The sequence below is a fragment of the Psilocybe cubensis genome, chromosome 11, assembly GCF_017499595.1.
Source record: "Psilocybe cubensis strain MGC-MH-2018 chromosome 11, whole genome shotgun sequence".
Classification (NCBI taxonomy): Eukaryota; Fungi; Basidiomycota; class Agaricomycetes; order Agaricales; family Agrocybaceae; genus Psilocybe; species Psilocybe cubensis.
Genome location: NC_063009.1, coordinates 2,025,020 through 2,038,460, shown reverse-complemented (window position 1 = coordinate 2,038,460; position 13,441 = coordinate 2,025,020). Strand labels below are relative to the sequence as shown.

General features: G+C 47.1%; 5 protein-coding genes across 5 annotated transcripts; 2 read left to right on the top strand and 3 right to left on the bottom strand.

The window, feature by feature from the left end:
- Window positions 1–656: 656 nt before the first annotated feature.
- Window positions 657–1,996, bottom strand: JR316_0011736 (uncharacterized protein; the record flags this gene model as incomplete). Its single annotated transcript, XM_047897381.1, has 8 exons — window positions 657–881; window positions 944–976; window positions 1,039–1,123; window positions 1,169–1,256; window positions 1,322–1,426; window positions 1,484–1,584; window positions 1,646–1,878; window positions 1,931–1,996. 8 exons carry the CDS (start codon window positions 1,994–1,996, stop codon window positions 657–659), a joined length of 936 nt encoding a protein of 311 aa, XP_047743790.1.
- Window positions 1,997–3,282: 1,286 nt separating this feature from the next.
- JR316_0011735 (Nucleoporin gle1) lies at window positions 3,283–6,842 on the top strand (the record flags this gene model as incomplete). The annotated part of the gene is made up of 10 exons (XM_047897380.1): window positions 3,283–3,329; window positions 3,382–3,555; window positions 3,609–3,741; window positions 3,797–4,486; window positions 4,536–5,073; window positions 5,132–5,319; window positions 5,498–5,504; window positions 5,562–5,597; window positions 5,758–6,701; window positions 6,753–6,842. 10 exons carry the CDS (start codon window positions 3,283–3,285, stop codon window positions 6,840–6,842), a joined length of 2,847 nt encoding a protein of 948 aa, XP_047743789.1.
- A 57-nt stretch (window positions 6,843–6,899) lies between these two features.
- Window positions 6,900–9,003, bottom strand: JR316_0011734 (UDP-glycosyltransferase 84A1; the record flags this gene model as incomplete). The annotated part of the gene is made up of 11 exons (XM_047897379.1): window positions 6,900–7,227; window positions 7,278–7,348; window positions 7,404–7,523; window positions 7,572–7,658; window positions 7,710–7,941; window positions 7,998–8,044; window positions 8,101–8,181; window positions 8,237–8,437; window positions 8,495–8,666; window positions 8,725–8,887; window positions 8,943–9,003. The coding sequence occupies 11 exons, from the start codon at window positions 9,001–9,003 to the stop codon at window positions 6,900–6,902; spliced, it is 1,563 nt and encodes a 520-aa protein (XP_047743788.1).
- A 1,164-nt stretch (window positions 9,004–10,167) lies between these two features.
- Window positions 10,168–10,729, top strand: JR316_0011733 (uncharacterized protein; the record flags this gene model as incomplete). The annotated part of the gene is made up of 2 exons (XM_047897378.1): window positions 10,168–10,354; window positions 10,410–10,729. 2 exons carry the CDS (start codon window positions 10,168–10,170, stop codon window positions 10,727–10,729), a joined length of 507 nt encoding a protein of 168 aa, XP_047743787.1.
- A 293-nt stretch (window positions 10,730–11,022) lies between these two features.
- On the bottom strand, window positions 11,023–13,085 carry JR316_0011732 (uncharacterized protein; the record flags this gene model as incomplete). The annotated part of the gene is made up of 5 exons (XM_047897377.1): window positions 11,023–11,052; window positions 11,113–11,640; window positions 11,704–11,859; window positions 11,923–12,054; window positions 12,075–13,085. The coding sequence occupies 5 exons, from the start codon at window positions 13,083–13,085 to the stop codon at window positions 11,023–11,025; spliced, it is 1,857 nt and encodes a 618-aa protein (XP_047743786.1).
- Between the last annotated feature and the right edge of the window lie 356 nt (window positions 13,086–13,441).

Below are 13,441 nucleotides of genomic sequence, written 5' to 3'. Positions count from 1 at the left end.
GGTAACCCCCTTGTCGGTGTATATGAGAGTCTCACTTCTTTTCCGTTTGTGACGGATTTCGAAGTCGAGCGTTTGAAAGTACTGGTAATCATTTTGGGCGGTCTACGGTAGTCTCGGTAGGCTCGGAATCCTGAAAGTGGTGTCTTGAGCCCAAATAATCAGAAACGCGTGTAAAAACAATAGAGACGATAGCCACTGGCCGGACTCATGCTCCTTGACCCTTCATTCAGGGTAGCACTCGTTCTGGCTTTCGGGGAAGTTTAGTCTTATTTCTAGAAACGAATCGATCAGCACTAACGTATCATAAGCATTAACCGAGGTTTCACACTTCCGGTACAACCGAAAGCCCACAGAATTTGCGATCTGATAATATGGCCTAGATACTAGATAGTACCGATTCTTGGCAATGAAGAAAAAGAAGCGCCAACGCCATACGAACTCCGACCATGGATAAATTCGCCCGCGAGGACCGTTCGCCGTTGCAATCAAAGGCCGATCATGAGCCAGAAAGTGAATATGAAATTGGCATTGCTGGTTGAGAACGGCCCGTCAACAAAAAGACAAAGGATAACCGTTCGCCGTCTTCAACATCCTTCATATATAGATTAGCCAAATTGAAACCAGGTAAATAGGTTCAAGGTATTCAAGAAAGTTAATTATGGCAATGGAAGCGTGGCCTCGCTTTCAGCTACAGCAAAATTATCGCTAGAAGTTTGATGGTACTCGCGTGAGCGAACGCAGTGTATAACATCAGAGTAAGATCTGTTCATCATAATAGTCCCTTTGTTTGTTTCCAGACGCGCAATAGCCTGGTTCGCCTCGATATCGTACACCGCTCGACCGAGTCCAACTTGGACAATAATGAGAGTAGGCATGATACCCTGAAATCAATTGCGATAAGAATTAAAGTACTTGTCGGAGTGGAATGTGAAGCAACACTTACAACAACTTGGATGAGTCCAGCGTCAAGTATAATCTGAATAATTAAAGACCAGTTCAGGATAAATTAGGCTGCATTAGGACCACCCGCGTGCTCACGTTGACAACTTTTGTGTTCCGCAAAGCAAGGTTAAGAATAATATATATGGAGTACACGAGTCCCGATTCAATACTACCGCGACGACTGGCTTAGCAAGATAAAAATCATTTTGATTTTAGAGGGACTTACAGAATGGTAGTTGTAGCGTTGTACCGTTGAAGAAGTCCAGCGCCGAGAACAAGTCTTGCCTTGCGTGCTAACCACCATATTCTTCCAGCTACAAAAATAGTCAGCACTTTTGCAAAGTTGACGGGATATTGTCATGTCCACGATACAACGTACCGGTCAAACATGTCAAAATGACGTTTAGTATCAAGGTTAAAATTAAATAGATGTAGGCTAGGTTGAACAGCTCCGATGAAGAGCCTTCAAAAATGTAGCCGCAAACTGTGGATAACAAAAATGTGAGAAACAATACGTGACGCATATATTATTTCAACTGACCTGTTCCCGCAATCAATAAAATACAAGGCCCAACGACGATTGTCTTTCTGTACTCCCAAACAACGTAGCATCGATATAAAAGTAGAGTATCGGCAAGAACGCTGGAGAAACAATTAATATTCTATCATTTCATCCACTACCAAACAGATAATAGGCACGTACTTGTTGGTCACATACATCAAATACTTCGGCTTCAGGTGATTAAATGTTAAGCCACCCTTCAAAGCTTTGCAAAAGAGAATGTAGTATGTGTAGATTATGTCTGCTGACGCTATGGCAAACATCGCGACGGCGAAAGACAGCAATATCCAATGGAGGTTTTTGTTCCGCCGCACGAGAACATATGCACAGATGGCGAAGAGAATCACATAAAGACCGTAAAGAAACGTTTCAAGCTAGTCAACAGTTAGGTGGCTCCCAGGTGAAAATGAACTGAAAAGAGCGTACCATAACTGCCCCGATATAAGGAGGCAAACTTTTCGGGAATCGGTCGTATAACAATGATTCAGACATTACAATTTCTAGGCCGTGTTGGAGGAAATTGTAGTTTTGTACCGAGGTTGCGAGCTCTTCGTCTCGATTCTTGAAAATATAACGTTTCCCTGTCGGGATGGATTGATTCGGTTTTCTGAGTGTATTATGAGGCAGCAACGCGAGTCGTTCTGCGATCAAAATAAGAAAGAGGAAGGAGAAAAGAAACGGCGAGAGAATGAGAAGAGAGAAATAGAAAGAAAGAAGAAAGTTGTTCAGAGAAAAACGCTTAGAAAAACTTGAATGCATGCATAAGGAAAAGCACATGAATGATTGAATGTGGTGCATTAAACATCTTGTCTCCGTGAGGCACCCAGCATGCAAGCCTATGCGAGCGTCTAATAAGGTTTAATGCCCGAAGCGACATCATTACGATGGTTGTTTTAAACCCTCGATATCGTTTGACTTATTGCATTTAGTATGCCCCAAGTGAACACGCCGAGAAACAACTAACCACAGATCCCTCCTAACCATATTTTGCCTAAGATGTATTCCGAACAGAGCGCAAGAAAAGGGACTGTGTCTGATTTCCGTGTCTGATTTCCCAGAAGACCTAATTTTCTGAGTCCCTCATCCATAGAGGTTGCCCTACGATACCACATGCTCCTGTCATCTCCTTTCCAGTTCGAGCAATCAGGGCAGGTTGAATGGTAGAATATGAGATGAAAGACGGTCCAGAGAATAAGACCCAATTGACGCCAATGGAACATCGACATGCTGGCGAAATATGCTTACCTGATTACATATAGAGTGTATTGCTGTAAAACCTGAAGATGTCATAGTCGGAATAAACAAATCAGTATGCATTCACTTCGGCCCTCGACACCAAACCTGAAGACGCTGTTTGTTTTTGACCAGCCTGCAGGTTCTGGTAGATAAACTGGCACTCGTCAACTGTCGGATTCGTGTCATTCAATTTGGGTACGATTTTGCTATCTCATATGCGTAAAAGGCGGTCGAGTTCTTGAAATCTCCTGAATTTTTTCGGATTTTCCATGAGTTTTTTTGCAAAGAATAGGAAAGGCAAAGTTGCATAAAAGTTGAGAGGACAGTGTTGAGAAAAGATTTCCAACGGCGTCACCGTCGACGCGTGACAATGTCACGTCGTGGGTTCCAGGTGAGGGCACGCCTTTCGTCACGTCAATACCTTTTTGTTTAGTTTGTTTTCAACCACGACTTGGCCACACCACCTTTCTCAATTTCTGTTAATCTCAAACGGTGCCAGTTCATATTTATTTAGAGTGTGACAGCTGTAGTTTAGTTGTGGCATGAAATTTCACGCCCCAAGATCAGTGTCGCCCTCACCGGAACGAGTGTAGATCTTTTCGTACAATCCAATCGAAACATGAAACTCATACGTTGTCTAGGACGCGCAGGCCAAGAGGAACGTCGACATTTGGGCTATATTCCGACTCTGAGTCAGAAGAGTACAACTCGGAGGTCGAGGACAGCTTTGCACATTCGGACACAGAGTCAGCAAGCTCTTCATCGGCGAATGGATCAACTTTTGAGCTAGTGTCAGATATCAACAAACTCTCATTGTAAGTTCCTTTTACGACGCCACCCAAACCTCATGTATTGAATATCGCACTAGACGGCCAAGACATATCCAACGCACACCACTTGAAGAGCGTCAGATAGAAGAAACGATATCTGCAATACGCCTTCGCGCACGGTATCAAGATCCCTACGAGGAATGGGAAAAAGGAGTCCGAAGAGATGCACTTGTAAGTACAATTTTTCTCTAACTATAAACACGCCAACGATCTAACAATTCCATAGAACACTGCCCGAAAACAATTTACCGAATACGAAGCCCAAAGAAACTCTGAACAAGAAGAAAAGCGACGAGTTCAACTGGAACAGCTATCGTCTCGGTATGCAGCAGAGGCAGCTTCTATTCATCAGCGGTCCGAGGAGATGAGAATGAGGGCGCTACGGGAAGAGACCGTCCTGAAAGAGCAGTGGCAGAAACGCGAAAAGGAACTGTGGGACAGGATCGAGGCTGTCATCAAAGCAGAAGAGGACAAGCTTGCCAAGAAATTAGAGGAGGAGAGGAGAGTCCGAGAAGAGGAGGAGAAAAAGCGCAAAGAGGAGGAGTTGCGCCGGCGGCTGATCGAGGAGAAGAAGCTGAAGGAGGAAGCTGAAAGATTAAAGGCAGAGGCGGAGAAGAAAAGAGCGGAGGAAGAACAACTACAACGAGAGAAAGAAGAAGAAGAACAAAGAAAGAAGTTGGAGGAATTCAAGAGCAAGGAAGGGGACGCCGAAAACAAGCTGCGAGAGGCACTTCAACTTGCGCCAGCTGAGGAAGACTGGAGAGTCGCTCGGACAAATTTACAAAATCTCAAGACAGGCCCAATCGCGTTTGTCAAATCGAACAAGGAGTACAAAGCAGAGTGTGGTCGTCTGCGTAGGCTAATTACGCCCAGAATTGGACAACTAACAAACGACGCTGAGTCGATTAATAGAATAGTAAGTTATAGGACGTTCTCTCTTGGGTGCGTACGTTAACATTCCACAGACCAAAGAACTTTTGCAGATCATGCGACCCCCAAGCGGGCGTCCACACGAACCCACTATTTACGCAACTCTTTGCTCGGCACTTGCGAAAGCCATACTTCTTCAGGCAGAAACAGAAGTCACAGCAGAACCACGTATAGCAGAAGCTCTTGGCCAGGTCGCCTTCACTCTCTGCGAAACACTCGACAATTTTGCGTCCATTTTCTTCGCCAAACTCGTCCAACGCTGTGGAGGGTGGCCGATCGGGATAATACCACCCAGCCACACCCTCGATAACAAACCTTGGGAATCTCGCGAAGATTATACAAAAGCCTCGGGATGGAGGAAGAGTATGGTCGCCGAAGGCTTGGAATCTGTCAAAGATCGCTCACAGCGCATTGCTGCCATGATGAGGGTTTATTTTTGTGTCATCAAGATTACGCCCATGCAGAAGCCTCTGGACAGCATGTTCCAGATAACTCGAGCCTGGACATGGTTTGCGAGAATAACATCGGATACCAGGTTGTTACAAGATCCGGTAGCTCCATGGCTTATCTTCAGTGAGTACCTTACTGTCTTCGACTTCGCATCTCACAATGGTTAATTCATTTTCTATAGCGGCACTCGACGTCCTTGGTTTGGAAGCTTGCAATGTTTGGGGAAAACAATGGATCAAGATGCTCATGCTCATCTACGAAGGCATAACCACTGGCTACGAAAATGGCAAACTTATAGGCGGTGATTCTACAGAGAGCGCTCATGCCCGCACTCGAATCACCTTTACTCTGGGCAACATTATTAACGGGGTCAAGTCATGATCATTGTGCGCCGCTCTCGTCTGGCAATTTTTTCACCTTGTACATTTTCCTGTATCATACTCACTCGTTTTACCTCGCACTCCCTGATCCATCGTACAGCATTTTTCCCAAATCATTTTTGAAATATCCGCATGTATTATCAATATCTCTAATCGGAATACTTCAGTGCTTTCGTTTGTTTAGTTCATACATCACGACCTGTAATGACATCTCATTCCCCCTTTTCAAAGGTGAAATTGTGCCCACCTGGGTCATGCTAGCATCCTGTGAGTGAACGATTCTTTCGTTAATAGCTATGTTATTTTACACATTGCACTTACGAATTAGGTAGTCAGCGAGCATCGAGGGTTTTGTTTCCTAATTCCCTATTAGGTAGTCCAGTGGTAGTCCGAAACATCTCGCAGCACTAACAGGGACATGTCTTAGCTTCAGGCATGTCATTGACCTCCGCAACTGTCAGCCTTTTACTTGTAAACTTCACAGTTCTTGTTGCCATTGTTCTTATTTCCAGCAGCAAATCTTTGGTCAAAATGGCCAGCATTAAACTGTTCTTTAACAAATTATTTCAGCCAATACTCCTCGCCACTTCAATCCCCCCTCCCTTGTTCTCGGATTCAGGCAGTTTCGCACAGTCTGAATTTCCGCGTCACTCATTCCCTTTGGAAATAAAAGATTGGAGAGATATACTGGTATTCCTATATACACATGGCGACGCTCAGACGCGCCAACACGCGGACCAGTACAAAGTTATCGACATATCGCGCTACGCATTCAAAGAGGCACCTGAACATCAAATTATCATTGCCGAAGTAGAAACTGGGAAAGGGCCTCGCAAACTTCTGCGAATCGAGCGTGATACCGGCGCCAAAGACGTTTCACTTGACCAGTCGATTATCTCTGCCCCTGCTCTACAGGACACGCCTATTCCCGATCCGACGAAGTGGGCATCTACTCAAAAACCGGGAATCAGCTTCGAGGTTTCGCATCCATCAACATCCATTTATGCTGCAGGATGCCGCCCTAACTCGAACGCCGCAACGTCTTTTGTGGACAGCGTGCAAACTACATTCAAAAGCGATTTGACAAATTACAGTCTTGTCGACAATGTCAACTTATCCTCGAGTTTTAACCTCCATCACTTTGCTATGCTTCTGGTCGAGGTTCAAAGCTACACATTCCAACAACTGAACCAACAACAAGAGCAAACATGTGCCTTGTTTGCGGGAATCGTCATGCGTGTCGTTGCAGACGCCCTGGGCACTGGGGCCTCGACTTCTGTGTCGCCTTCAGCAGGGCTAGATATTAGCTCAGAAACGTTGAAGCAGATACAGGCGGCGTTTCAGAGGCGTAGAGCTGCAGTTGATCTACAGGTGAGTTTTCCCTTTTCTAACCCATTTCCATCTAACAAACGGCATTCTTAGATCAAGACTGGTATGTCCACTGAAGGGAGCCTGCCGGAACACTCGCAGTTTACGAAAAGAGATATCGAGCATGCTGAATATTCCCAATAAACTTATTTGACCGCTACATTGAAACATCCATTGTCTAGTAATTATGCGATTACGTTTTCAAAACCCAACTCCGTATTTCTTTAAGAAGGACTCGTATTCTCGCCGACTTGCGCCAGTTGGTCCCCAGCACTCAGAGAATTGGGCCTTGATAGCTAGGACATTTTTCCTAAGATCCTCCCCCTCTTCACTTCTACACAAATCCAAAACATCTCTGAACTCCTTTCCAACGGCCTTCCGGGTGCCTTGAGCCTTGCGTCCGTTTCGTAACAGTGGCTTCATGCCTTCCTCTCCAAGCCGCACTTCAATCAATTCTATACCGACCTTGAGGACAGACTCGATTTGTTGAGCAGCTATGGGCTGATCAGCGCCTGCAGGCCAGCATATCCTAACAGGACAACGTCAGCATCGAAATTTTACGGATTCAAACTGTTTTACATTGGAGTTCCACCACCGAGAGCTTCTAGAACGCTATTTTGACCACAGTGCGTAACGAACCAGCCTGTAGCCTATGCCCAAAGATCATAAGGCTTATTAACATTGTAGATGTCGAGAAAAACATACAGGATGATTCAAAATATACTGCTGTGGTAGCCATTTTGAAATAAGTCCAAGCCCAGATGCTTCCAGCCTCGCTTTCAGTTCCTCCGAAAGTTGGGCGATTGGTGAAGCATATGCAAATATCTACATGTAAAATCAATTCATGATCGGATTGACCTGTATATCACTTACGAAAGGAATATTCTTCTCTATCAAAGCCTCAACAACTTCTTCGATGTATTCATGATTCTGAGGCCAATGAATTGTACCGAACGAAATCTAAGCAGCCCCTGATCAGCGCTTCCGCCAAGCTCTATTAATAGAACGTACAAAAATAACTGAATGTTCTCCATATTTAGCTTGCGCGTTCTGGAGGAACAATTCCGTTTCGGAAGATCCACGAGTCGTGTCTGATACAGCACCACCTATAGATGGAAGCAAAGGGCCGACAACAAACACCTCTTTATTGATCTCAGAATGCCACGATTTGAGCGCTTCAATCGACTCCTTTTCAAAAGCATACGCGGTGACGAGGAAAGCTCCATCGGTTTGCCTCATTCCTCTAATTCGTAAAATATAATAAGTGAACGCTGCCATCTGGATATTTTATAATCTTACTGATACTGCATATTCAAAATCGGTGTCATATTGGATTTGAAAGGGGGCTGTCAGGTATATGGTAAGCATAATGCCGAATTATAAGGGATATCATTTGGCATACAGGCTGGGGCATAGCTTCCCAATCGTACATCTCCGGGGCACCTGGGATTTTGAGGATTTTTCCTTCGGTGTGGGTGATGATCTTTAAGTCATAATCCAATAAGCAAGTGCACTTCCTGTAACTGAAAAGAACCCACCGAGTCTCCAATTTCCTCCGGACTGACTCCCCTGCGAACTGCCTCTGCCTCGGTTTTGGCCTTTATATCGTCTAGACCGCCATATTTCTCGGGACCAAATAATCTGATAATTGTTGCTGCATGTCCTACAAGCCAGGAAAATATCGGGACATTGTTTCCAGAGATAGCACGCGTTGACGCTATTTGTGCGAGTGCAAGAGGCTACAAAGTGCCCTAAATTTAAGAAAACCAGGATTGGGATACTACCGGAACACCTACATCAAGTATCACGGCTCGTGGAGCAGGAACGGGGTCGAATAACGTTCCCTTGACCGAACAAGAGATGGATTTCCCATCAAAAAGTGTTTTATAGGCTGCCGGATACGTTTCTGCCAGAGGCTGAAAGAGACTGAAGATATCCGTGGATTTAGACTGAAACGTGGCCAATATCCTATCAAAAAATTGTTAGAATCAACTTTGGTAGCATTCAGCATATTGGCAAGCCTCACCTAATGCGGCGACGAGTGCTCTCAGACACTTCGGATCCAAGCTCCGCATCGACCTCAGCCTGACCTTTGCCTAAAAGATCGGGAGAAAGAATAATTGTAACCACTACGCTGTTGTACTCTCTGACTAGCCGGGCAGCCAAAGTACAAAACGATCGAACATGGCCTAATCACCGATGATCAGCAACAATTCTAGTTCCTCAAAACTTGTCAATGCTTACTCCAGACTGGAAAAGCAGTGAACAGAAAGTGATTGGTGCTCTCAAGTGGTGTAGAAGACATGATTGAAGAGGGTATTTGCTATAGTCATCGCTTCAACACCCGCCCTATTTCTACCTTTTGAGCACTTAGCGACCTGAAAATTCAAGTCCATGCTCGAGTCACGCAGCTGAGTCATGTCTTTATATAGTTTCTACTCCAGTTTTGTGTGAAAGATTGACAGGATGATACGAAAATGATAGGCACCTCAGGTGAAAGTTAGGTCACTGCTTTAACTTAACGTCATCAGATGTGCCTCGGGTGACATAAAGTAATCAAGCGAGAATTCGGACTCATAACACTGCGGGCGCCGACCGCTGTAAGTTAAACATACAGCAGAAAACTTACATGTCTTATGTAAGTTTCGCTGTAAGTTCGACATACAGCACACGTGTATGAAAAACAAACAGTCGGCAAAGACATATTGTGTTTGGTGGCTGTATGCCGACCAAACACAATTGCTGTAAGTAGACTGTAAATAGAATAAACACCGAGATTACACAATTTCTTTTTGTCCGGTGTTAGTATAATATACACAATTGCTGTAAGTCATACAAACAGCACTTGTGTAAGTAAAACATACACACAAAGAAAACAAATTGTGTATGTCATACTTACACAATTCCTGTAAGTAAGTGCTGTAAGTTAAACATACACCTGAACTTACAGTAATCGACTCGCTGAGCGAGTCGACAAGCGCGCGAAGAATTCGCATTTTTGGCGCGATGTCGACTCGCAGACGATGATAACACGATGGCATGCGTCGTTCTGGCGACTCGCTGCCCTTTGAAAAATCTCGCAGTCGTCAATGTGTAGTGCGCGATTCATTAATAAATATGATATATTTTCAGCGTTTTGCGCAATTCTATTTATTACACTCGTTGGGTACTTAATATAGCTGGCGCCCTACCTGGCGCGCCTACACCCGACTCACCTGCAGACATTGAAAATTCTGAATCTTTGGCCTTCCCTAGTGTGAGTCTGCAGTGAGTACTTTAATCTGTTCGTTTGCCATCGTTTGTCACCACCATCTATAAATTGATCCCACTTACACAACTTTCCCGCAGCCTTTCTTATCACCAACCACAACCACAACCACTCACTCCCTCGCTCACTCGCTCTTACCGACTACCACCCACATCGATCTCCACACCCACCCGCTTATTCGTTAACCGCGAATCTCTTACCATGGCTGCACTCATCTCTCAAGTCGTTTCGGCCATCGTAGGCTTCAAGTATGGGTTGAAGCACAGCATCGCGTCGGGATGTTGGATAACGGAGCGCGTATCCGCGTATGTGGGGTCGGTTTGTGGGGAGGTCTTTCGTTATATCGAAGAGCGTAGCGATACCCCGGTGATGGTCAGAGGTCGCAATCGTACGCATCGTTGAATTTTTTTTTTTTTTGAATCTGCTCATCCCAGTTTCGTTAGGCGCTCAAATCACGGATGTCGAAGCCCAGAATTTACGCACCACCGACGCTGACTGCAACGCCGACTTCGAGGAAATCGAGGACCTCCTTCGGATTCGTCAAGAAATAATGGATCTTCATACCCTTCTCGACAACAAACGCGCACTCACCCGGCCTATGACGCCCGAAGCGCACAATATCAACATCGACCGATTCGCTCTCGACCATAGGCACCGGCTGAACGACATCGCTATCGAGGCGCAGATTCGCGCCAAGTATCCGTCGAGGAACGAGTATCTCGCAATCTGCAAGAAATACGAGGTTTCCCCCTTCCGCACCTAGCAGGCGTTCTCAGCGTCATTCCAGCGTCTTTATAACTTCTTGGGGGACTCACCCACTACCCTACTCCCCGTCAGCTTTTCTAATTGTTTTCTTGTTGTCTTGCTTTCGATTTTCGGTCTGCTGTATATACGCAATCAATTTCATACCCCACAATGTACCTAATACGTAGTCTACTGTTTCATATTGTACATGCTATACTGTCGTAAATTCAATGATTTTCAAGCCATTACAGAACTGATACAGTTCACAATGTACTTCTTGCACCATCTAACGTCGCTTGCAGGCCCAACTGGCTACGGCAGCGCGGACAAATTCTCCTGGGGCTACAACCGAGTACGTCGACATGGCGCGCGAGGGTATCGTTGACCCGTTGAAAGTTGTACCTGAGGTTCCGCGGCTGGAGCCTCGACGATAGGAGCCTGGTAATCCGCTTTGAAGGGTTGTAATTCAACTGCAACTGGAACATCAGAAACTAGAACCTGGGACAGGTTTTCAGGTTGAGAAGCACCCGAAACTTCGGCGACTGGGGTTGTCCATAACCCGTGGTTCTTCCTCAATGCTCTCCTGCGCGGCGTCAACATCAACTGAGGGAGTTTCGGTAATCGAAGTTGGTGCCTCGGTAAGATCTGCTGCCAGAACAGGCGCAGATTTTTCGACATTCGAAGTTGAGACTTCGTCGGCGACGGCGGCGGTTTTCGTTGTTGTAGACGGTATGTCGTCAACAGCGGCGGGCGATTTGACTCAACCAAAACCTCTGCAACCTCGGCAGGAGCTGCGACGAGAGGTTCTTTGGCCGCAGTAGCAAGCGGCGGCACAGACTCAACGACTGGCTCTTGAGCTTCCGCGACGATTGCACTTGCACGCTCTTCAGAGACTTGTTTGAGCACTGGATCTTTGCTTCTGTTTCCACGCTTGTGACGACTGGTGGTTCGGGCTCAACGACAGCGGGTTCATCTCGAGCTTCGGGCGTCTACAGCAGGAGCAATAGCTTCAGCTGTTGGAGCTTTGGGTTCCGGTGCAGATTCGTCCACTTCAGCAACAAACGACGCCGACGGAGCTTCAGGTACTGCGACTTGAGATTCCGAGACTGAAGCTTCAACAGGAGCTGCGTCATCGTCAGTCGATGCATCCTATGTAACCACTGCTTCGACAACGGGGGCACGAGGTTCGATAGAAGTTATTTATGGTTCCACAGCGGTTTCCTGGGCCTCGACAACTGAGGGCGCATCCGTTGAAGGCTGCGGTTCGGAGACGGGTGCTTGGACTTGGATCTCTTCAACTGCAGCTTCACGTTCAGCTTCAACGGGTGCATCAAGAACAGGGGCCTCGACTTCCGTTGCAAAACTTCGGGTTCAGAGATAACAAGAGCCTCAGTGACAGGAGGAGAGACTTCTGCAGCTGGTGCTACGGATTCTGCAACAACAGCAGCAGGAGTCTCGCTGACGGTGGCAGGCTCCTCAACAGCTGGCGCTGGTGCCTCTGCCTGAATTTCGACAGCTGGCTCTGGAATCTTAGCGGCAGGGGCAGCAGCAGCAGCTCCAGCGATTGCGTCTGTAATTGCGGCTCCAGTCACAATAGCAGCCGTCTCGAGGTCTGGCGTGTCGGATGTATCAGCAAGCTGCTTCACGGCCTCGACAGGTTTCTCGATAGGCATCTGCGCCTTCTCCGCCTTGGATGACTTGGACTTGGACGGCGCCGCCTTCAGCTGCACAACCTCCTGCTTAGCCTGCTCGGCGGGCTCCTCGATAATCTCTCCCATCTCGCCAACATTCAGCGCTCTTTCCTTCTTCTTGCCCTTCTGCGACGACTGCGACGAGCTCGATGCAGTGCGCGACATACTCCAGAAGCTGAAGCGGTTCCTGCCCGACGTCGAGAGCGCAGGGGAGACCGGGCGCGCCGATTCCGGACGAGGGACAGCTGACAGCGATGGTGGTGGCGCGGGCCGCACAGTGAACGCCTGCTCGAGAACAAGCCATTTGAGCGTCTTCTGCTTGCCGCCCTCTTGAACGGGGCCGTACAGAAGTTGAGGAACAACTGTGGATTTAAACTTGCAGATGATAAAGGTCGGCCATGTCGCTGTGATAGGATCGAGCAGCGAGTCGCTCCAGAAATCGATGAACGCTTCGTCAAGCTCGATGACTTCGAGCTTGGTAGCGCGGACAATGGCAGTCGTCTCCTTCTTGACAGGGTCTGCAAGCCGCGGGGGTGAGACGGGTGGTACAGGTTCAGCCGAAAAGTCGACGGTCTTCCTCGAAACGGCTTTGCTGCGCTTGCTCGACTTCCTCGAAAGCGTCGTGGTGACTGGAGTAGTCTTCTCCATATCCGTGTCGAATAGCGTCGACACGAGCGGGGCCATTGCAGGCGTTGAGTCGAGGAAACCTGAGGCTGAGAACTGCACCCAGTCGCTGCCAATAGCAGAAGTGGCTGGGGGCTCCGTGGTGGACTTGGTACGGTGTCGTCACGTGCATGCACCAATTTATCTAATCTTATCTTCGGTATCTTGGTAAGTAGTACCCCTAAGTCGAACTTGAAGTGCTTCGACAACCCCTAAGTCGAACTTGAAGTGCTTCGACAACTTCAGAAGCCACTCGACAATCGGGTCCAAATAGGGCAGGGGCATATCGCGCTCGACGCCTTTGCAGAAATTGATGAGCGCCGATGCTGTGTGAGCGTGAACCCGCGGCTCAGGGTCTTCGAGGGCGGGGATGAAGA